Consider the following 14,831-nt stretch of genomic DNA (forward strand, 5'->3'; position numbering starts at 1 on the left):
TTGTGCTCAAAGCGCTTTACAAGGGTTCCAAGCCAACATTAACAATAACAGGTGGGACGAAACATGACATCTGTAAGGTGTCTTTCTTTCTGTCTTTCTTCTTCATAAGAACTGTAGATACCGCCATTTTAATCACAATTGTCTCCTAGATAAATGTTGACCCGCAATTTAAATTTTCTGAGGGTACTCCACATTGTTCAAGTTAATTTCTGTAGGCCTAGCAAATGTATGTAACAAATTTTATTGCAGGACAGAGTAAGAGGTTGTGCACACGTTTGTCTCTGGTATTAACATAGTTCTTAATTCATCGTGGACAAATCCTTCATAATAAATTCAAAATCCCTCATAGTTTGATTTGTTTACTTATTTCAGTATGGGAGTTGTTGTTTTGACTTATGAACTTGCCACCATCACAACCGGAAGAGGTCGAATGTCTCATCGCCAACTCTAAATCAAAATAAATTTTGTCATCAGTGCGTCAGTACATTGTTCCATTTATAGACCTTCAGTAATAGTAATACCGACTGTTTCTCCACTCTTATCAATATATCTCACTTATTGTGTTGACAGATTTTAAAATATGTTTTAGAGCAAATACAAGTCATTAATAAATATATGTAACCAACCATCTGTTGGGCGTTTTCTTTTAGATTCTTGAACTTGAACTTGATTCAGCAGCAGCAGCCGATGCCGATACGAGAAAAAAAAAAGGCAAGCAAAGCCGAAGTCAGCACAGGCACAACTGAAGTTTTAATTATCACCTAACAACACTAACACTGGAAACTTGGATTTGTCGGATCTGGAATAAGTCAAAGTGACAGAAGAAATTCCATCTAAGCCCCGTGGGCTCTCATTAATTTTGTTAATTTATTGTAAATATCCGATTCAATCCGAATCATCGTTTTTAGAACAGAGTAAGTTGACAGTAATAATAATGACAGTACAGTTGACATAATTCTCAGATTCTCATTCAATTAATTAATTCCAATTTAGATAAATTTAAATCAGTTAGTGAAACGATCAAAATACTCTTCATAACTTACTCTCACTCAAAACTCAAGCCAAATAAAAAATTTAGAATGTGCACCATAAGCCATAAGTTCATAATATAATAATAGATAGTTAGTAATAGTAATAGAGTTAGAGTCTAAGTCTAAGTCAGTAGCTGCATTACTATTACTATTAACATTAGGTCATTATCATTATCATTAGCAGCATGGCATCAGTCATCATCTTCATTATTATTATTTATTAATATTATTATACTAATAATTACATTGATATTGATATATTATTATTTTTACACTCTTCCTCCCTCCCTCCCTCCCTCCCTCCCTCACGCTCTCTCTCTCTCTCTCTCTCTCTCTCTCTCTCTCTCTCTCTCTCTCTCTCTCTCTCTCTCTCTCTCTCTCTCACACACACACACACACACACACATATTCACACTACAGTCTATAGACACAATCTTTCATATACAGGCGCCACTTTGGGAAGATCCATGATCATTACATCAAATGTCATAGAGGTTATATACATAATACATAGTCTTAAACAATAATATACATTACATAGAAATATGATACATAAGTATTCAATAGATTAAAAATTGAAATAATCAGGAATCGTATATATAATATACACTCCACTATTTCAATGTGCAATATTTTTGACAGGACATTTCCATGAGGAAGTATAGAATAACCATTAATATAGATAATATCTGCAAGAGATCCTTTAAAATTAAAAGACCTATCTATTAGTAAATGTTTCAATCTTTAAGAATATGATAGAATTAATGTAAAAAGAAGTAATTAAATGCAAAGATTAAAACAAAAATAAGAACCTAAATATTGATTACTTCCCTTGTTCTGAGATTTTGTCATTTGGAGGAATATCTGGCGGAAAAATAACCAAAAATCTCTTAAATTATTCTGCTACTTTATAGTGTCCATAAAGAGAGTTTAATACTTATAATATTTCGGCTACTTTTAATTGTTAATTTGGCTGCTTTTGCTTGATACATATAAAATCTGGGATATATCTAAAGTCACGGCAAAACTTTCAAAGATAACCGCAGGGCTGTATCTCGATTGCAAATCTAAATCAATAAAATTATTGAAAACAAGCTGTAGTATCTAATAGGTAAAAAAATTTTTTTTCATTTTGGATAAATATCACTCCAGGTGAGAGCAAGTCAGTAATATTTACTGTTAGTATTAGTCATTGAAGTGGCGCCTGTATGTGGAATTTCAGCCAAGTAAATAATGGGAAGGACTTCCGTAGTTTCACAGCACACTTAAAGAGGGGGTGTTTTTGTATTATTAACCCCCTCAATCCTAACTAGAGATACTATAACCTGATGAAATATAATGTTTACATCGCTTGCAATATCGAAACTGATTGGAAACACAGTAAGTAATAATGGTGTCGACCTGAGTCACAAAACGGACAACCAACTCAGCAAATTGTTTTTTAAATTAGAAAAGTCACACCACTTATAAAAATGATACTTATCTTAAACAGTAATATTTATTGGACATTGCAACTAATTGAGAGTCCATAATGGCTAAAAGATTAGGTAATATAATAAAAGTGCTGTGAAACCACAGAAGTCCTCCCAAATAATGAGACTTCTTATATGATTTCCAAGTTACAGCTTCTTAGTACTGATTTAAAAATTCAATTTTAGAATTTTATGTAATGGTTTTAAATTTTCAACTAGTGTATGGCATTATATCGCATTTTTCCACATTTCCCACAGATCAAAATGAAACTATACTCGATAGCAGTATTGTTAAAAACCCCAGAAGGAAAGGGGCGGATGCTTGTATCCAAAAGTGACCTTTCATCTTTTGGATATTTTCAAAGATCTACGTGAGTCCAAGTTGTTGTGGCATTAAAATTTTTTTTTTAACAATCGTCTGTATTTGGAAATATCTGTTAATTTCAAATAATCTTCATTTATATGTGTAATCAAATCCTATGATAATGTTTTTAATAGAATTATTGTTTTAAAAAGATATTTTCTCTTCTTATAAGATTCACGTATAAGAGCCTTATTATTGAATTGGTGAGGAAGCGAATTTTACACATATGGGCCCAAGAGATCGTAGATCAATTAGTTTTTGCTGTCTTTTCCTCCCTCCCACCCCCACCGCATAGTTCATTCTGTTCATAGTACTGTTTGATTATGATTTCAGGAAGCTTCAAACTTTAAAATTACTATTTATAACAATTTGAAAATAATACAAAACTTTGAAACATTTTGTCTTTTACAGACCAACTTTATCACTTTCGGAAATATGGACCGAGCTGTACCATTAATATAATTAGGAGGTTGATTTGGATACGACATATTGAATGAATGCTTGAGTGATTGTAGTCTGATGCAAAGAACTAAAATCCTATCCAAGTTATCACAATAGTTTGATTGCTGTATGGAACAGTAAATTACACTGCAATGGCAATATCTAATTTTGAATTAATGCTGTGTCCTTGTACCTGCCAATACTTATTTTAAATCAACCCAAGTTCACGATTTAACATACCTATTGTTTGTTTTTTTTAATCAATCAAACAATAGTGATGATGGAAATGCAACTTCAGAAATGCTTGTTTTATTCACAGAGTTGGTGAATTCATGACTTTTACAAGTAAAATTCTTGTTGAGAGAACTGCAACAGCTTCCAGAGCCTCGGTGAAAGAGCAAGGTAACAATCTATTTTATTATTTGCATGTTTTCATTAAAAATAAAAAAAATGAAAGAATAAAATGCAAAAGTTGAATAAGCTTGTAACAGTTTGAAACAATAAATATATTTATTAGTTTTAATATTTTTATTATTATTATTATTATTATTATTATTATTATTATTATTATTATTATTATTAGTATTATTATTATTATTATTATTATTATTATTATTATTATTATTATGTTTATTGATGTTGTTTTTAAAACATATTTTAGATAAACTAAATTCCTTAGCAATGTGACTGATATCCAAACGATTTTGTTCCACAGAATACATTTGCCATGTTTATGTTAGGAGTGACAATTTGTCAAGTGTTGTTATAGCAGACCATGAATATCCACAACGAGTTGCTCACACCTTAATCAACAGGGTTTGTATTGATTCAGTTTACGTCCATCTAAAATTCTTTAAAATGACTCGCTTTTATTATATAAACTCAACTTTTTAAAATTTCCTTTGACAAGATTTATATCAGCTACTGTGGTGGTTTTCCTTACTGCTCTAGAACGACATATATTGATATTGAATCGTGTTGAAGTTTTGAGTTTGAGCGCTGTTCAATAGTTGGATAAATTTCTGAATGTTTTATTCTAAATAGCTATAGTCAAATGGAATGGAAGCTTCAATTTGATTAACAAAGACAGATATTCACACATTGTGTGTGTTCTTTTTTTTTTTTTTCCTTCTATGAACAGAGTTGTAACCTTGAGACAATATTAGAGTTTTATTATTATTTGATGCAAATGAAAGTCCAGTGTAGTCATTGAGTAAATAGTCAATGCAGTAAACTTTCAGAATCTTTTCAATTCGCTTTTTAAGATGGTATAATCTTCTCTGTTATCTGTAGGTATTAGACGAATTTTCAGAAAAAGTTCCCAAGCCACAATGGTCATCAGTGAAAGAAGGGTAAGCTTAACATTTTTTATGTCAATTTTTGGTACCTTACCCTCTACCAGGACATAGGTTGATGCGTTGTAAATCAGGATGTAGTGAGATTTTTACTTTTTCATTTTAAAAAGAGATTCACATTGAATTGATTAATGATTAACTGTCATTTTTGTCAAACACTTATTGAAACTATTAAAGCTGTGATCATAGCTGCTGACTGTATTGCAGATATCCTGAAAATTTTTAGCACCATTTAAAAAAAAAGATGCACATATCCGTGATATATGTATTGTCATATTGAGTAAATAAACAGCAAAGCTGGTGATTCATGGCAAAGTTCTAACCTGCTCTATTTTTGTATTTTAACAGAGAGGCAGCATATGAACTCGGGGAACACTTAGCAAAGTATCAGGTCAGTTTTGATGATTTACAATATAGTGCAAACCATAGTTGAACTTGCTTAAATATTTTTTATATTAGCTATTTAATGTTGCTGGGAAGAGAAAAATGCTTAAAAATTGACGTCATATTTAATATTTAGTAAAAATGAAATGCTATTAAATATAAGATATTGGTACACTTACCCTCGATATACATAGCTGCTTAACCCCTCAAGGACCAGAAAGAATTTCTCTCAAACCATAATTTGTTTTCTTGTTTATCTGAAAAAGAGAAACAGGATTGCAACATTGAAGTATTGCTCACATAGCTGTTAATGATCTCTTAATTAAAACAGTTTGATAAATGCCAGGTTATAGTAAAGTTGAACCTCACCAGGAAGGATGAATCACAGCTTGGTGGATGCGAAAGGATTGTTGGAGAATAACGTAAATGTAATCAAAGATCAGGTCTTTATCATAAGTGACAAATTAGGGAACAATAACTGGTGCCAGACAAACAAACAAAAAAGTCCTTCATAGCCAATAGACCCATGAAGCCGGAGTTTATCCCAGTTTCTATAGCTTGAAACAGACAAAAGCAACTGCTTGCTACTCATCGGATAGACACTAATTTATTGCAAAGTACCTAGCACCAGATCTAACATACCCAGCCACCCAATCACTGCTTGGGGGTCAGAAAAATATCTCAACTCCCAGGATCGATTTTGGTCCCTTTGCATGTGAAGCAAGTAGTCGACCAACTGACCTACTGAAACGTTGGTGCCAGACAAAGAAAAATACAATGAAAAAAAAATCAGCCTGGGACGGGTTTATTTTTTTTGTGTGTGTATTTTTCTGGGTTTTTTTTTGTTTGACACTAATCATAGACACTTTTTCAGATCTTTATCATAGGTGCATGTTCGAATGGTTTATGATTATTTTTCATATTAAATGCTATAAGAATGATGATGGTTATTATTGTTATTGTTATTTGTTTATTTACTTTCTTCATCAATTTATGAGTTTGTTTATTGAGCAATTCATATTTTAACCTTTTATCTTTTTTTTTAATCCTTAGAACCCTAAAGAAGCTGATGCAATGACTAAAATACAGAGTGATCTTGATGAGACAAAGATCATCTTGGTATGTTGCAATGTTTAATTATCTATGAGCCTTTTGCCAAAATCAGCACATTATTCAAAATGAAGCCATCAATAAATATTGATATATTGGGGGGGGGGGGGGGGGTTGTGAGACATAGGTTTACATTACACTATATTAACTCACATATTTTATGTAAATAAGCCTATTATGCTCGCCTTACTTATGTTGTGATGAGTGCAGTGTGTGATTTGAATTAAATAAGATATTTAGAAATTTCAATGTTGAAACTTTTGAGGTGTCAACTTGTTCAACAATTGGCTGTGTATGGAATATTTAGCTCTCCCTTTTTTTCTTTATTTTTCTTTTGTTGTTGTTGTGACTGTGAATGTTATAATGTGACATTCTGATTCATTTATCTTTTTATGAGGCTGTGGCGAAGGTTGTTTTTGCAATAGTCAACACAGAAAGATATCAATATTTACCTCTTTTGAATAGTTGACAAGAAATTGTTTTCATCAGGTTCTCTTAGATTAAATAATGAAAAAAGATTCAAAATTGACTGTCTGAACAGCAAAAGGAAAGCAGTAGTAGTTTATCAAAGAGTCAACAAGTGGCTGACCAAGTTTATATTTAGTCCACAATTTCTTTCCACAACTTTTCAAATTAGTTAATATTGATGTTCTAAATACAGTGGAACCTCCTGATAACGACATGCCACGGGACCAAGTTTTTATGTTGTTATCCGGCGGTGTCGTTATTTAGAGGTTTCCAAGATGGCGGACAAAGTGGGCGTGGTAAGGCCCGCGGGACCAGTTTTTATTAACCACGCCACAACAGTACCATCATGCATTCCCTCTGCAGTTTATTCGGGCTGGGGACCGGCATGTGAACAGCTGTTTGGATACAACTACAACGGAACACATGGCCGCATTAAAAATGTTTGGGGTTTTTTTTTTTGTTATCTCAAGACACATTTTTACTGTATTTGTTTTTATTGACTCTATGAATCCTTGATTTGGCTATGAATTATTGTTATTATTATTTTTTTTCACTTAAAATTGATATTTATATTGTAAAGTGCCCAGAGCTTGTGTTTTACACGAGAATGAGCGCTATATAAATGTGTATTATTATTATTATTATTGTTTTGTTTTGTTTTTTGTTTTTTTAAACTTTTCTTTTTCTTTCTCTCTATCCATTAAAAATGTAAAAAATGGTTCATCATCCTTGTTATTTTGTTATGAACATCAAGACTTGTTTGGCTTGACCTCTATCATTGTTTGACGTTTGGCGCTGGAAATGATAGCAGATACTTTGTCCTCCATTGGGATGAGCATGTCAAATAATTGCACACCGCTGTCATGTTGCGTGGCAAAAGTTCTGAGAGTTGTTTGCGCCATAACCACTTCACTGGCCGTCACAACAGGGAGTGGAGCATCGCCTTTCAAGATCATCATCAAAAGCTGCGTTCTCATTGGTTCAAGCAGGAATCGTTTTTATAAACTTGAGTACTCATACTCGGTATTTTTAGTATCAGATATCTACGAAAACTGCCGAAAATCGCCAAAATGATGTCGTTATTCAGAGGTTTTATCAAAAAGTGCGTCGTTATTTGGAGGGTTTTTTAAAACTGATCTTAAATAGAAAAAAAATCAGGACCAGGGGTCAATGTCGTTATCAGGAGGTTGTCACTATTCGGATGTGTCGTAATCGGGAGGTTCCACTGTATTACAAAAAGGGCCTCTTGACTGAGCCTCATATATATCATGTTGCTTCCAAATGCTGAACTCCATAGAGAGGGCAGTGTCCTCTACGATATTGTCTTTGCCACACAGCTGGAAAGTAAACGGTTCAACTTTCACTTGCTTTCCTTTTGCAAGTCATCTTGCCCTAGTTCTGAGGATGCTGTTACAGCAACCCTGAGATGTTCTCAACAAACTATGGCCTTGTTTCTGTTTGTTGTCATGTTGTATGATGCTCACCTTCAGACCTGCTGGTCCCCAGTTTGAGTCCTGTTGTGGCAGCACAAAATGTAGTCCTTGGAAAAAAGAAAAAAAATTGCAAAAAGCCTTACAGGCATCCTGTCTCATCCTACTGGTTATGTTAAGTGTTGCTGTTGGCTTGGAATCCCTTGCAAAGGACTTTGAGTACACTAAGTGTATATTGCCATTGCATTTATAAAACTTGCCCAAATCTAATTTGTTTTCTCTTGAATAAATGCTTTTTATATGAACAAGGTTGGGGTTTTCTTTTGTACATGCTGCTTAACTCTTAGCTTTTATTTGGTAAATGTCCTATTCTTTACACCTTTCTAAGCATGATACAACTTCAATATTCTGAAATCGTTAGTAAATTCCCTCTTGACAAAGTAGCCTATAATGGTCATTGTACAAGTAGTTTATGTTTTCCTTCTCATGGGAACTCGGTTTTTTTCTTTGTTCAATTTATTTCAGCACAACACGATAGAGGCTGTCTTACAAAGAGGGGAAAAACTGGACGACCTGGTCGAGAAATCAGAGGGTCTCAGTTCTCAATCCAAGACATTCTATAAAACAGTGAGTTGAATTCATATAGATAATGATCATCGTAATTAGGAATATACTAATTGAACATTAAAATAGATAAAGTACTCGCATTATTTTATTTTGTTCATACCTTTCACATCTTTCTAAGTCTGTAAGTATGGCGTATTATTTTAAAATAATAGAAATATGTTAAAGTTAAATCTTAAACTAATAAAAGATCATCGTCAACATTAACATCAATGTTATTATCATGCAAACAGTAGAAAGTCTTTGTTAATATCTGACAAAGCTTATTCAAGAAATTGATTCATCTTGATTGCCAACTTAGAAAATTTTGCATTTATGTTGTTGTTGTCGTCGTTGTTGATGTTATTTTTCTTTAGATTATTAATTTTTTTTGCTTGTTTGTTTTGTTATATGTATCATCCTGCTATTTTGAAATTCATCAGTACCATAATTATTTTTAAAGTTTCTTTCTCTCTTTTTGCTTTTCCTCAGGCTAAAAAGACAAACCAATGCTGTGTGATACTTTGAGAGATACAAGATTCTCTTGTTTGTATAGACCATTGTTGACAGTTGATACCAATTTCTCTTTAATCAGAAATGATGCTCTGGTGCACAATATGTAAGATTAGTATTTGCAAGCACGGTATAGTGAATGTGTATTTACTGTTGGATTTCACAGTAAAATTTGAAAGAAATGTATCAGGTCAAAAAACTCATCTTGGTTGTTTTATACAATTTTATGTGCCACTCAACATGTTTGGGATGCACTTTTATGTTGCAAGCGCCATTAAACATCTTTCTGTTTAATATGAGAATGAATTGTGAATGTGCTCAGTGTATTTTATTTTTGTCTTGTATATTTGCTTCCATTTTTATGTACAGAGGATTTTTTTTCTTCTAAATGTTCAAGCCTTATGAAGAAAGGATTCAATTTAATCTTCTATTTGCGTGTCTAAAAATATCAAAGCTGGGGGAAATGCTTTCCTTTAGTCATTTATAAGATTTGAAATATATTTTTCTATATTATAGGATATAATGGGCTTTTGTATGCTTCATAAGTAACACAAAGGTCTTTCAAAACAGATCTAAGAATAAAATTTTTTGTAGTTTACAGTTGTGAATATTTTGAATCTTCTTACCATCCATTAAAAAAATTGAATTAATCAGTTTGTAAATTAGTATTTTCATAGGTCATCAATCATGGTGGCCAGTGTAGCATTACCTATTTCTTACTTCATCATTTAATGGGAATGACTATAACATATGTTAAAAACAAAAGTAATGTAATTGCGATATTCCATCATTAAATGTGTTGAACATTGTTACTACCTCATCTTTCAACCGTAGTTCATGAGACATCACAATCTTATAAATGTATTCTTATTGCTCAGTTAGCTGTAATGATGTTGTATTACATAATGACACCTCCTTCTCTCCTTGTCCTTATTAAAATACAGGTCAGATAAATAGTGATATCATTGTGATGTAGTGCACAAACAAATAATTTATGGTATAATATATTCCATTCGATTTTACCATTGAATTTTCTTAGATATGATAGTAAGGTGTTCGAATACTATTTTTAACTGAAATTTTGTTATTTATTCCCCACAAGGAAAGATCTTGATGGTTATCATCGTGCATTAGACAGCCTTTTATGCATACCAGGTCAGGATGTCCTATCGAGAGTTTCGTAACCCAAAAATAAGTATAATTAGTCGATCAAATTCAAGTGGTAGGTATTAATGTTTCATTTTAATACTGTGCCATCTGTTATCGCAATATTCTTTGCATGTCCTAAGTGAAGCAATCATCCTTGATGTAAATGAGTTCTTTTAACAGGACAGAAAAACTTGGGAGTCATTCGTCTTCACTAGTCTATAAATTCCTTTTCCCAGTTTTGCCTTGATAAAAGCCAGAGCTTTGGAAAATTGAACATTGTATTTGTATATATAATAATATATTTTTATTGCTTATTTTATACTCCAAAGGCGTGAATAATTGTCAAATGCTCTGAGATTTAATGTGCTTTTCTATAAATGAAAGAAATTGCCAATTTTTACTTATTTGCTTGTAGAGCATTATGAAATAATTTTGAAGACATTGTGATAAATTGTGAACATGTGTAGTATGAGTGAGAGGAATGTAATTATTTTTTTTCAAAATTAAAATGATTATATATATTATATGTATTTTGTGTAAACGTTGTGTTGTGCATTTTAATGATATTCACTTCCCATTAATATTTTGTCATATCCTACTATATTTATTTTGAATGAATGATGATTATAAGTTGAACTCTCCTTTTTACTATTACAGTTGGCTCCAATTAATAATCATGACAATAATACATTATGTAATAGATATATATGATGCGTTTTATAAGGCCTAATGGTTATTATATTGAGACCACCTCCAATGCTCTTGGAGGTTGTATCTCTTGAATGTTGTGATTGCCGCTTAAAACTAATGTAAAGACTTTGTTGGAAGTATGTGGAAGTGGCTGAGTGGTTAAGGCATTGCACTGTAACCTAGTATGTCCTGTTCGTCTCGGCTTAAGGTACGATATTTTTTTTTTCTTGGGCAAGATTATCAACTCCCAATTTGCTCCCTTTGGACAATATGGGTGATTATTGACATCGGACAGGGTTTTTTTTTGTTTTGTTTTTTTTTGTTTAATGGATTATCTATATTCCTTCATGGATTGCTTAAGATGGCATTTAATGATACTGGATATTGGACTTCCTTTGTGTTTTGTAACATCATTCCTTTTTAGTGGCTGGGTGGGGTTCCTAACCGCCCATAGTGGGCAGGGGGATACATACTGTCCTCTATCCCCCTATGTCTGTTTTCCAACATGCTTCTGTCTTTGTCTTGGAATGAGATTACTTAGTTTTGTCCTGGCTGGGAGGGAAACAGTCAAATGTTAGTTAGTTTTGGGAGATGATATTTTTTTTCCCTTGTAAATCATCTCTCTGTTATGCACTGTATTATGTTTTGTTTATGTATTATATATGATTTGTAAACATTTGGGTGTATTCCTCTCAGGGGGGGACCTGTGCTTGTGTCTGGATGAGAATTTAGGTGATCTCAAACCAAGTACACTGATAGTGTGCTCTTGGGATCTTCATCTGTTCCCTATTTGAACCAATTCCCCTTTGTCTGCCTTATGCTTGGATGCTTTAATTGTAATTCTAGAACTTTTTACTATCCCATTTTCTTCCTTTTTCCTGGCACTGATATGACCTTAATGTGTTGCAAGCGCAGTAAAACCCTTAAAAACAAAAACAGTGGCAAAATTTCTTATAAACAGATAACTATGATCACACTTGATTTGAGGACAGGAGAAGATAGTTCGTTTCATTTATTTATCTAATTTACCTGTTATTACTCATGGTTGTATAATGAAACATTCTCATACTCCCTATCTGATTATTACTACTTGCCTTGAATGATGAGATATGCTCATACTCATAACTCATGCATTTTCAAATTGCTCACTGACGGGGAGTATGACACTATCACCAAAAACAGGATTATTTTTTTTTCTTCATTAGAATTGTAAACAGAGAATGAACCTCTCTATATTCTATTTTTCACAGTTAACATTTTCACCTCCCATAGTGAGCAGGGAAGTCACTTGCTGTATCTTCTATTCCCCTATATCTGTTGTCCAGGTTGCTTGCTATCCTTATCTTAAAATTAAATTAATTGTTTTGACCTGGCCCTGTCTGGAATCCTTAGCTGAGAGGGAAACAGTCAAATGTATGGGATAGTTTTGTGACATGATGTTATTTCCTTGTAAATCATCTCTCTGTTATGAACTGTTATATTTTTGTTTTGATTTTGTAATGTAAACATTTGAGTGTATTCCGTTCAGTGGGATTTTGTGCTTGTGTCTGGTTGAGGCTTTTAGGTTATCTCAACCAAGTACACTGATTGTAAGCTCTTGGAATCTACATCTGTTCCCTATTTGAAACCGTCCCCTTTGTCTTACTTTTTCTCGTTTGCTTTTGATGGTAAATTTTTTTTTTGCTATCCCGTTTTGTTTTTTGTTTTCCTTTTTACTGCGCTAAAATGACCCAAATGTGTCACGAGCGCTGTAAACCCTTGAAAACAATAAACAATTAACATTATTGAAACGTAACTTTATGGATAGATTTTATATTTACCATCTGGGGATTCACAGTACAATGGAATTGCTTAACTGCTGATCTTCAAAATCATATATTTTAGTTCTAAGAATATTGAAACGTGTATAGCAATTTATTTGTGTGACATTTATGTATATGTGTCTGAGGTAATAGTTAAATATGATGATATGTATACATAAACATACGAATGCTAAATTTATTGTTATCGTATATAAAGCCTGTTTTGTCATAGATTTATTATTGTGTGTTGGTTCCATTGGAAGCAATCAATAAAGCATGTCATATAACAAAATTGAATTTTGTGCATATCTTGGATTTTTGTGTTAACCATAAACTTACGGGAAGGGCAGATTTAATCTGTAGATAGTTCCTGACCTCCCATAGAGGGCAGGGAGGTACTTGCTGTGTCTTCTATCCCCCAGTATCTGTTTTCCATTCGCTTTCTGTCTTTGTCTTGGTTTGAATTACTTGATTTTGTCTGGCCCTGGCCGGATATCCTAGATGGGAGGGAAACAGTCAAATTCATAGTTATTGTTTTGGGAGATTATATTTTTTTCCTTGTAAATCATCTCTCTGTTATGTATTGTGCTCTTGGAATCTACATCTGTTTCCTATTTGAATCAATTCCCCTTTGTCTTCCTTTTTCTTGGGTGCTTTAATTGTAATTCTAGAACTTTTTACTTTCCCATTTTCTTCATTTTTACTGGCGCTGATATGACCTTAATGTGTTGCTAGCGCCGTAAAACCCCTTTTAAAAAAAAGACTTATAGATGATCTGAAACTAAGTACATTGGTGGTATGCTCTTGGAATTTACATCTGATCCCTATTTGTTCCCAGTTCCCTTTTGTCTTACTTTCTCTTGGGTGCTTTAATTGTAATTCTATAACTTTTTACTATCCCATTTTCTTCCTATTTACTGGCGCTGATATAACCTAAATGTGTTGCAAGCGCTGTAAAATCCTTAAAAACAAAACAAATAATCTGTAGATAATTACAGATTTTGTTATGGGTGGGGTTCTTTGACCTCCCATGGTGGGCAGGAGATCACTTGCTGTATTTTCTAACCCCTTATATATAATCTGTTTTCTGTCTTTGTCTTGGAATAGAATTGCTTGGTTTTGTCCTGGCCAGAGTCCTTAGTTGAGAGAGAAACAGTCAAATGTTTAGCATTAGTTTTGGGAGATGATTTATTTTCCTTGTAAAACGTGTCTGTTATGCACTGTTGGTTATGTTCTCTTTTTGGATATATTCTGTAAAAGTTTGAGTGTATTCATCTTGGTGGGGATCCTGTGTTGGTGTCTAGATGAGATTTTTTAGGTAATCTCAAAGTACACTGATAGTGTGCTCTTGGAATCTACATCTGTTCCCTATTTGAACCAGCTACGCTTATCTTTCTTTTTCTTGGGTACTTTTACTTGTAATTCTATGTTTTTTTCCACTATTCCATATATGCTTCCTCTTTATTGGCGCTGAAATGACCTAAATGTATCGCAAGCTCAGTGAAACCCTTAAAACAACGCAAAACAAAACGTATCTCTCTTTATTTCCTTTTCCAGGATGCGTTCCGTCTTTGTCTTGGAATGAGATTACTTAGTTTGGTCCTGGCCCTGACCAGAGTCCTTGGCTGAAGGAGAAACAGTCAAATGTATAGTACATATAGGTTTTGGGATATGGTATTTTTTTCCCTTGTAAATTGTCTCTCTATTATGTACTGAGATTGGTTTTATTTTGAATGTATTATTTTGTTATCATGTGAGTGTATTCCTCTCGATGGGATCCTGTGGATGAGACCTTTAAGTGATCTCCAACTATGTACATCATAACGTGCTCTTAGAACCTCCTACTATTTGAACCAATCCCCTTTTACTTACTTTTTCTTGGGTGCTTTTACTTGTTAATCTAGAAAATTTGACTATTCCATTTTCTTCCTTTTTAGTGGCGCTGACATGACCTTATTGTATGCGTTGCAAGATCTATAAACCCTCTCAAAATAAAACTAAGCACAGATTTGTTGTCTG

At 33.1% G+C, this 14,831-nt stretch overlaps 1 protein-coding gene across 4 annotated transcripts; it reads left to right on the forward strand.

Moving 5' to 3' along the window:
• The first annotated feature begins 374 nt into the window (after nt 1-374).
• LOC144965847 (synaptobrevin homolog YKT6-like) lies at nt 375-13,104 on the forward strand. Of its 4 annotated transcripts, none has more exons than XM_078901627.1 (9): nt 375-477; nt 2,762-2,874; nt 3,628-3,710; nt 4,024-4,124; nt 4,602-4,660; nt 5,012-5,054; nt 6,101-6,166; nt 8,581-8,682; nt 9,151-13,104. In XM_078901627.1, the coding sequence occupies exons 2-9, from the start codon at nt 2,768-2,770 to the stop codon at nt 9,184-9,186; spliced, it is 597 nt and encodes a 198-aa protein (XP_078757753.1). In that variant the 5' UTR covers nt 375-477; nt 2,762-2,767; the 3' UTR covers nt 9,187-13,104. The 4 variants fall into 4 exon arrangements, with proteins under 4 accessions (XP_078757753.1, XP_078757751.1, XP_078757752.1 ...); XM_078901625.1 differs by having other exon boundaries at nt 391-914; XM_078901626.1 differs by having other exon boundaries at nt 407-514.
• Nucleotides 13,105-14,831: the final 1,727 nt, after the last annotated feature.

Source organism: Berghia stephanieae, chromosome 2, assembly GCF_034508935.2.
Source record: "Berghia stephanieae isolate SIO BIC M18660-M18661 chromosome 2, UCSD_Bste_1.3, whole genome shotgun sequence".
NCBI lineage: Eukaryota > Metazoa > Mollusca > Gastropoda > Nudibranchia > Aeolidiidae > Berghia > Berghia stephanieae.

Bases quoted from the DNA above. Each gene is read 5' to 3' on its own strand.
- LOC144965847 (XM_078901627.1), top strand. From the start codon at position 2,768: ATGAAACTATACTCGATAGCAGTATTGTTAAAAACCCCAGAAGGAAAG. The intron at 3,711-4,023 runs GTAACAATCTAT...TTTGTTCCACAG, and splicing joins AGCCTCGGTGAAAGAGCAAG to AATACATTTGCCATGTTTAT. The intron at 5,055-6,100 runs GTCAGTTTTGAT...TTTAATCCTTAG, and splicing joins AACACTTAGCAAAGTATCAG to AACCCTAAAGAAGCTGATGC.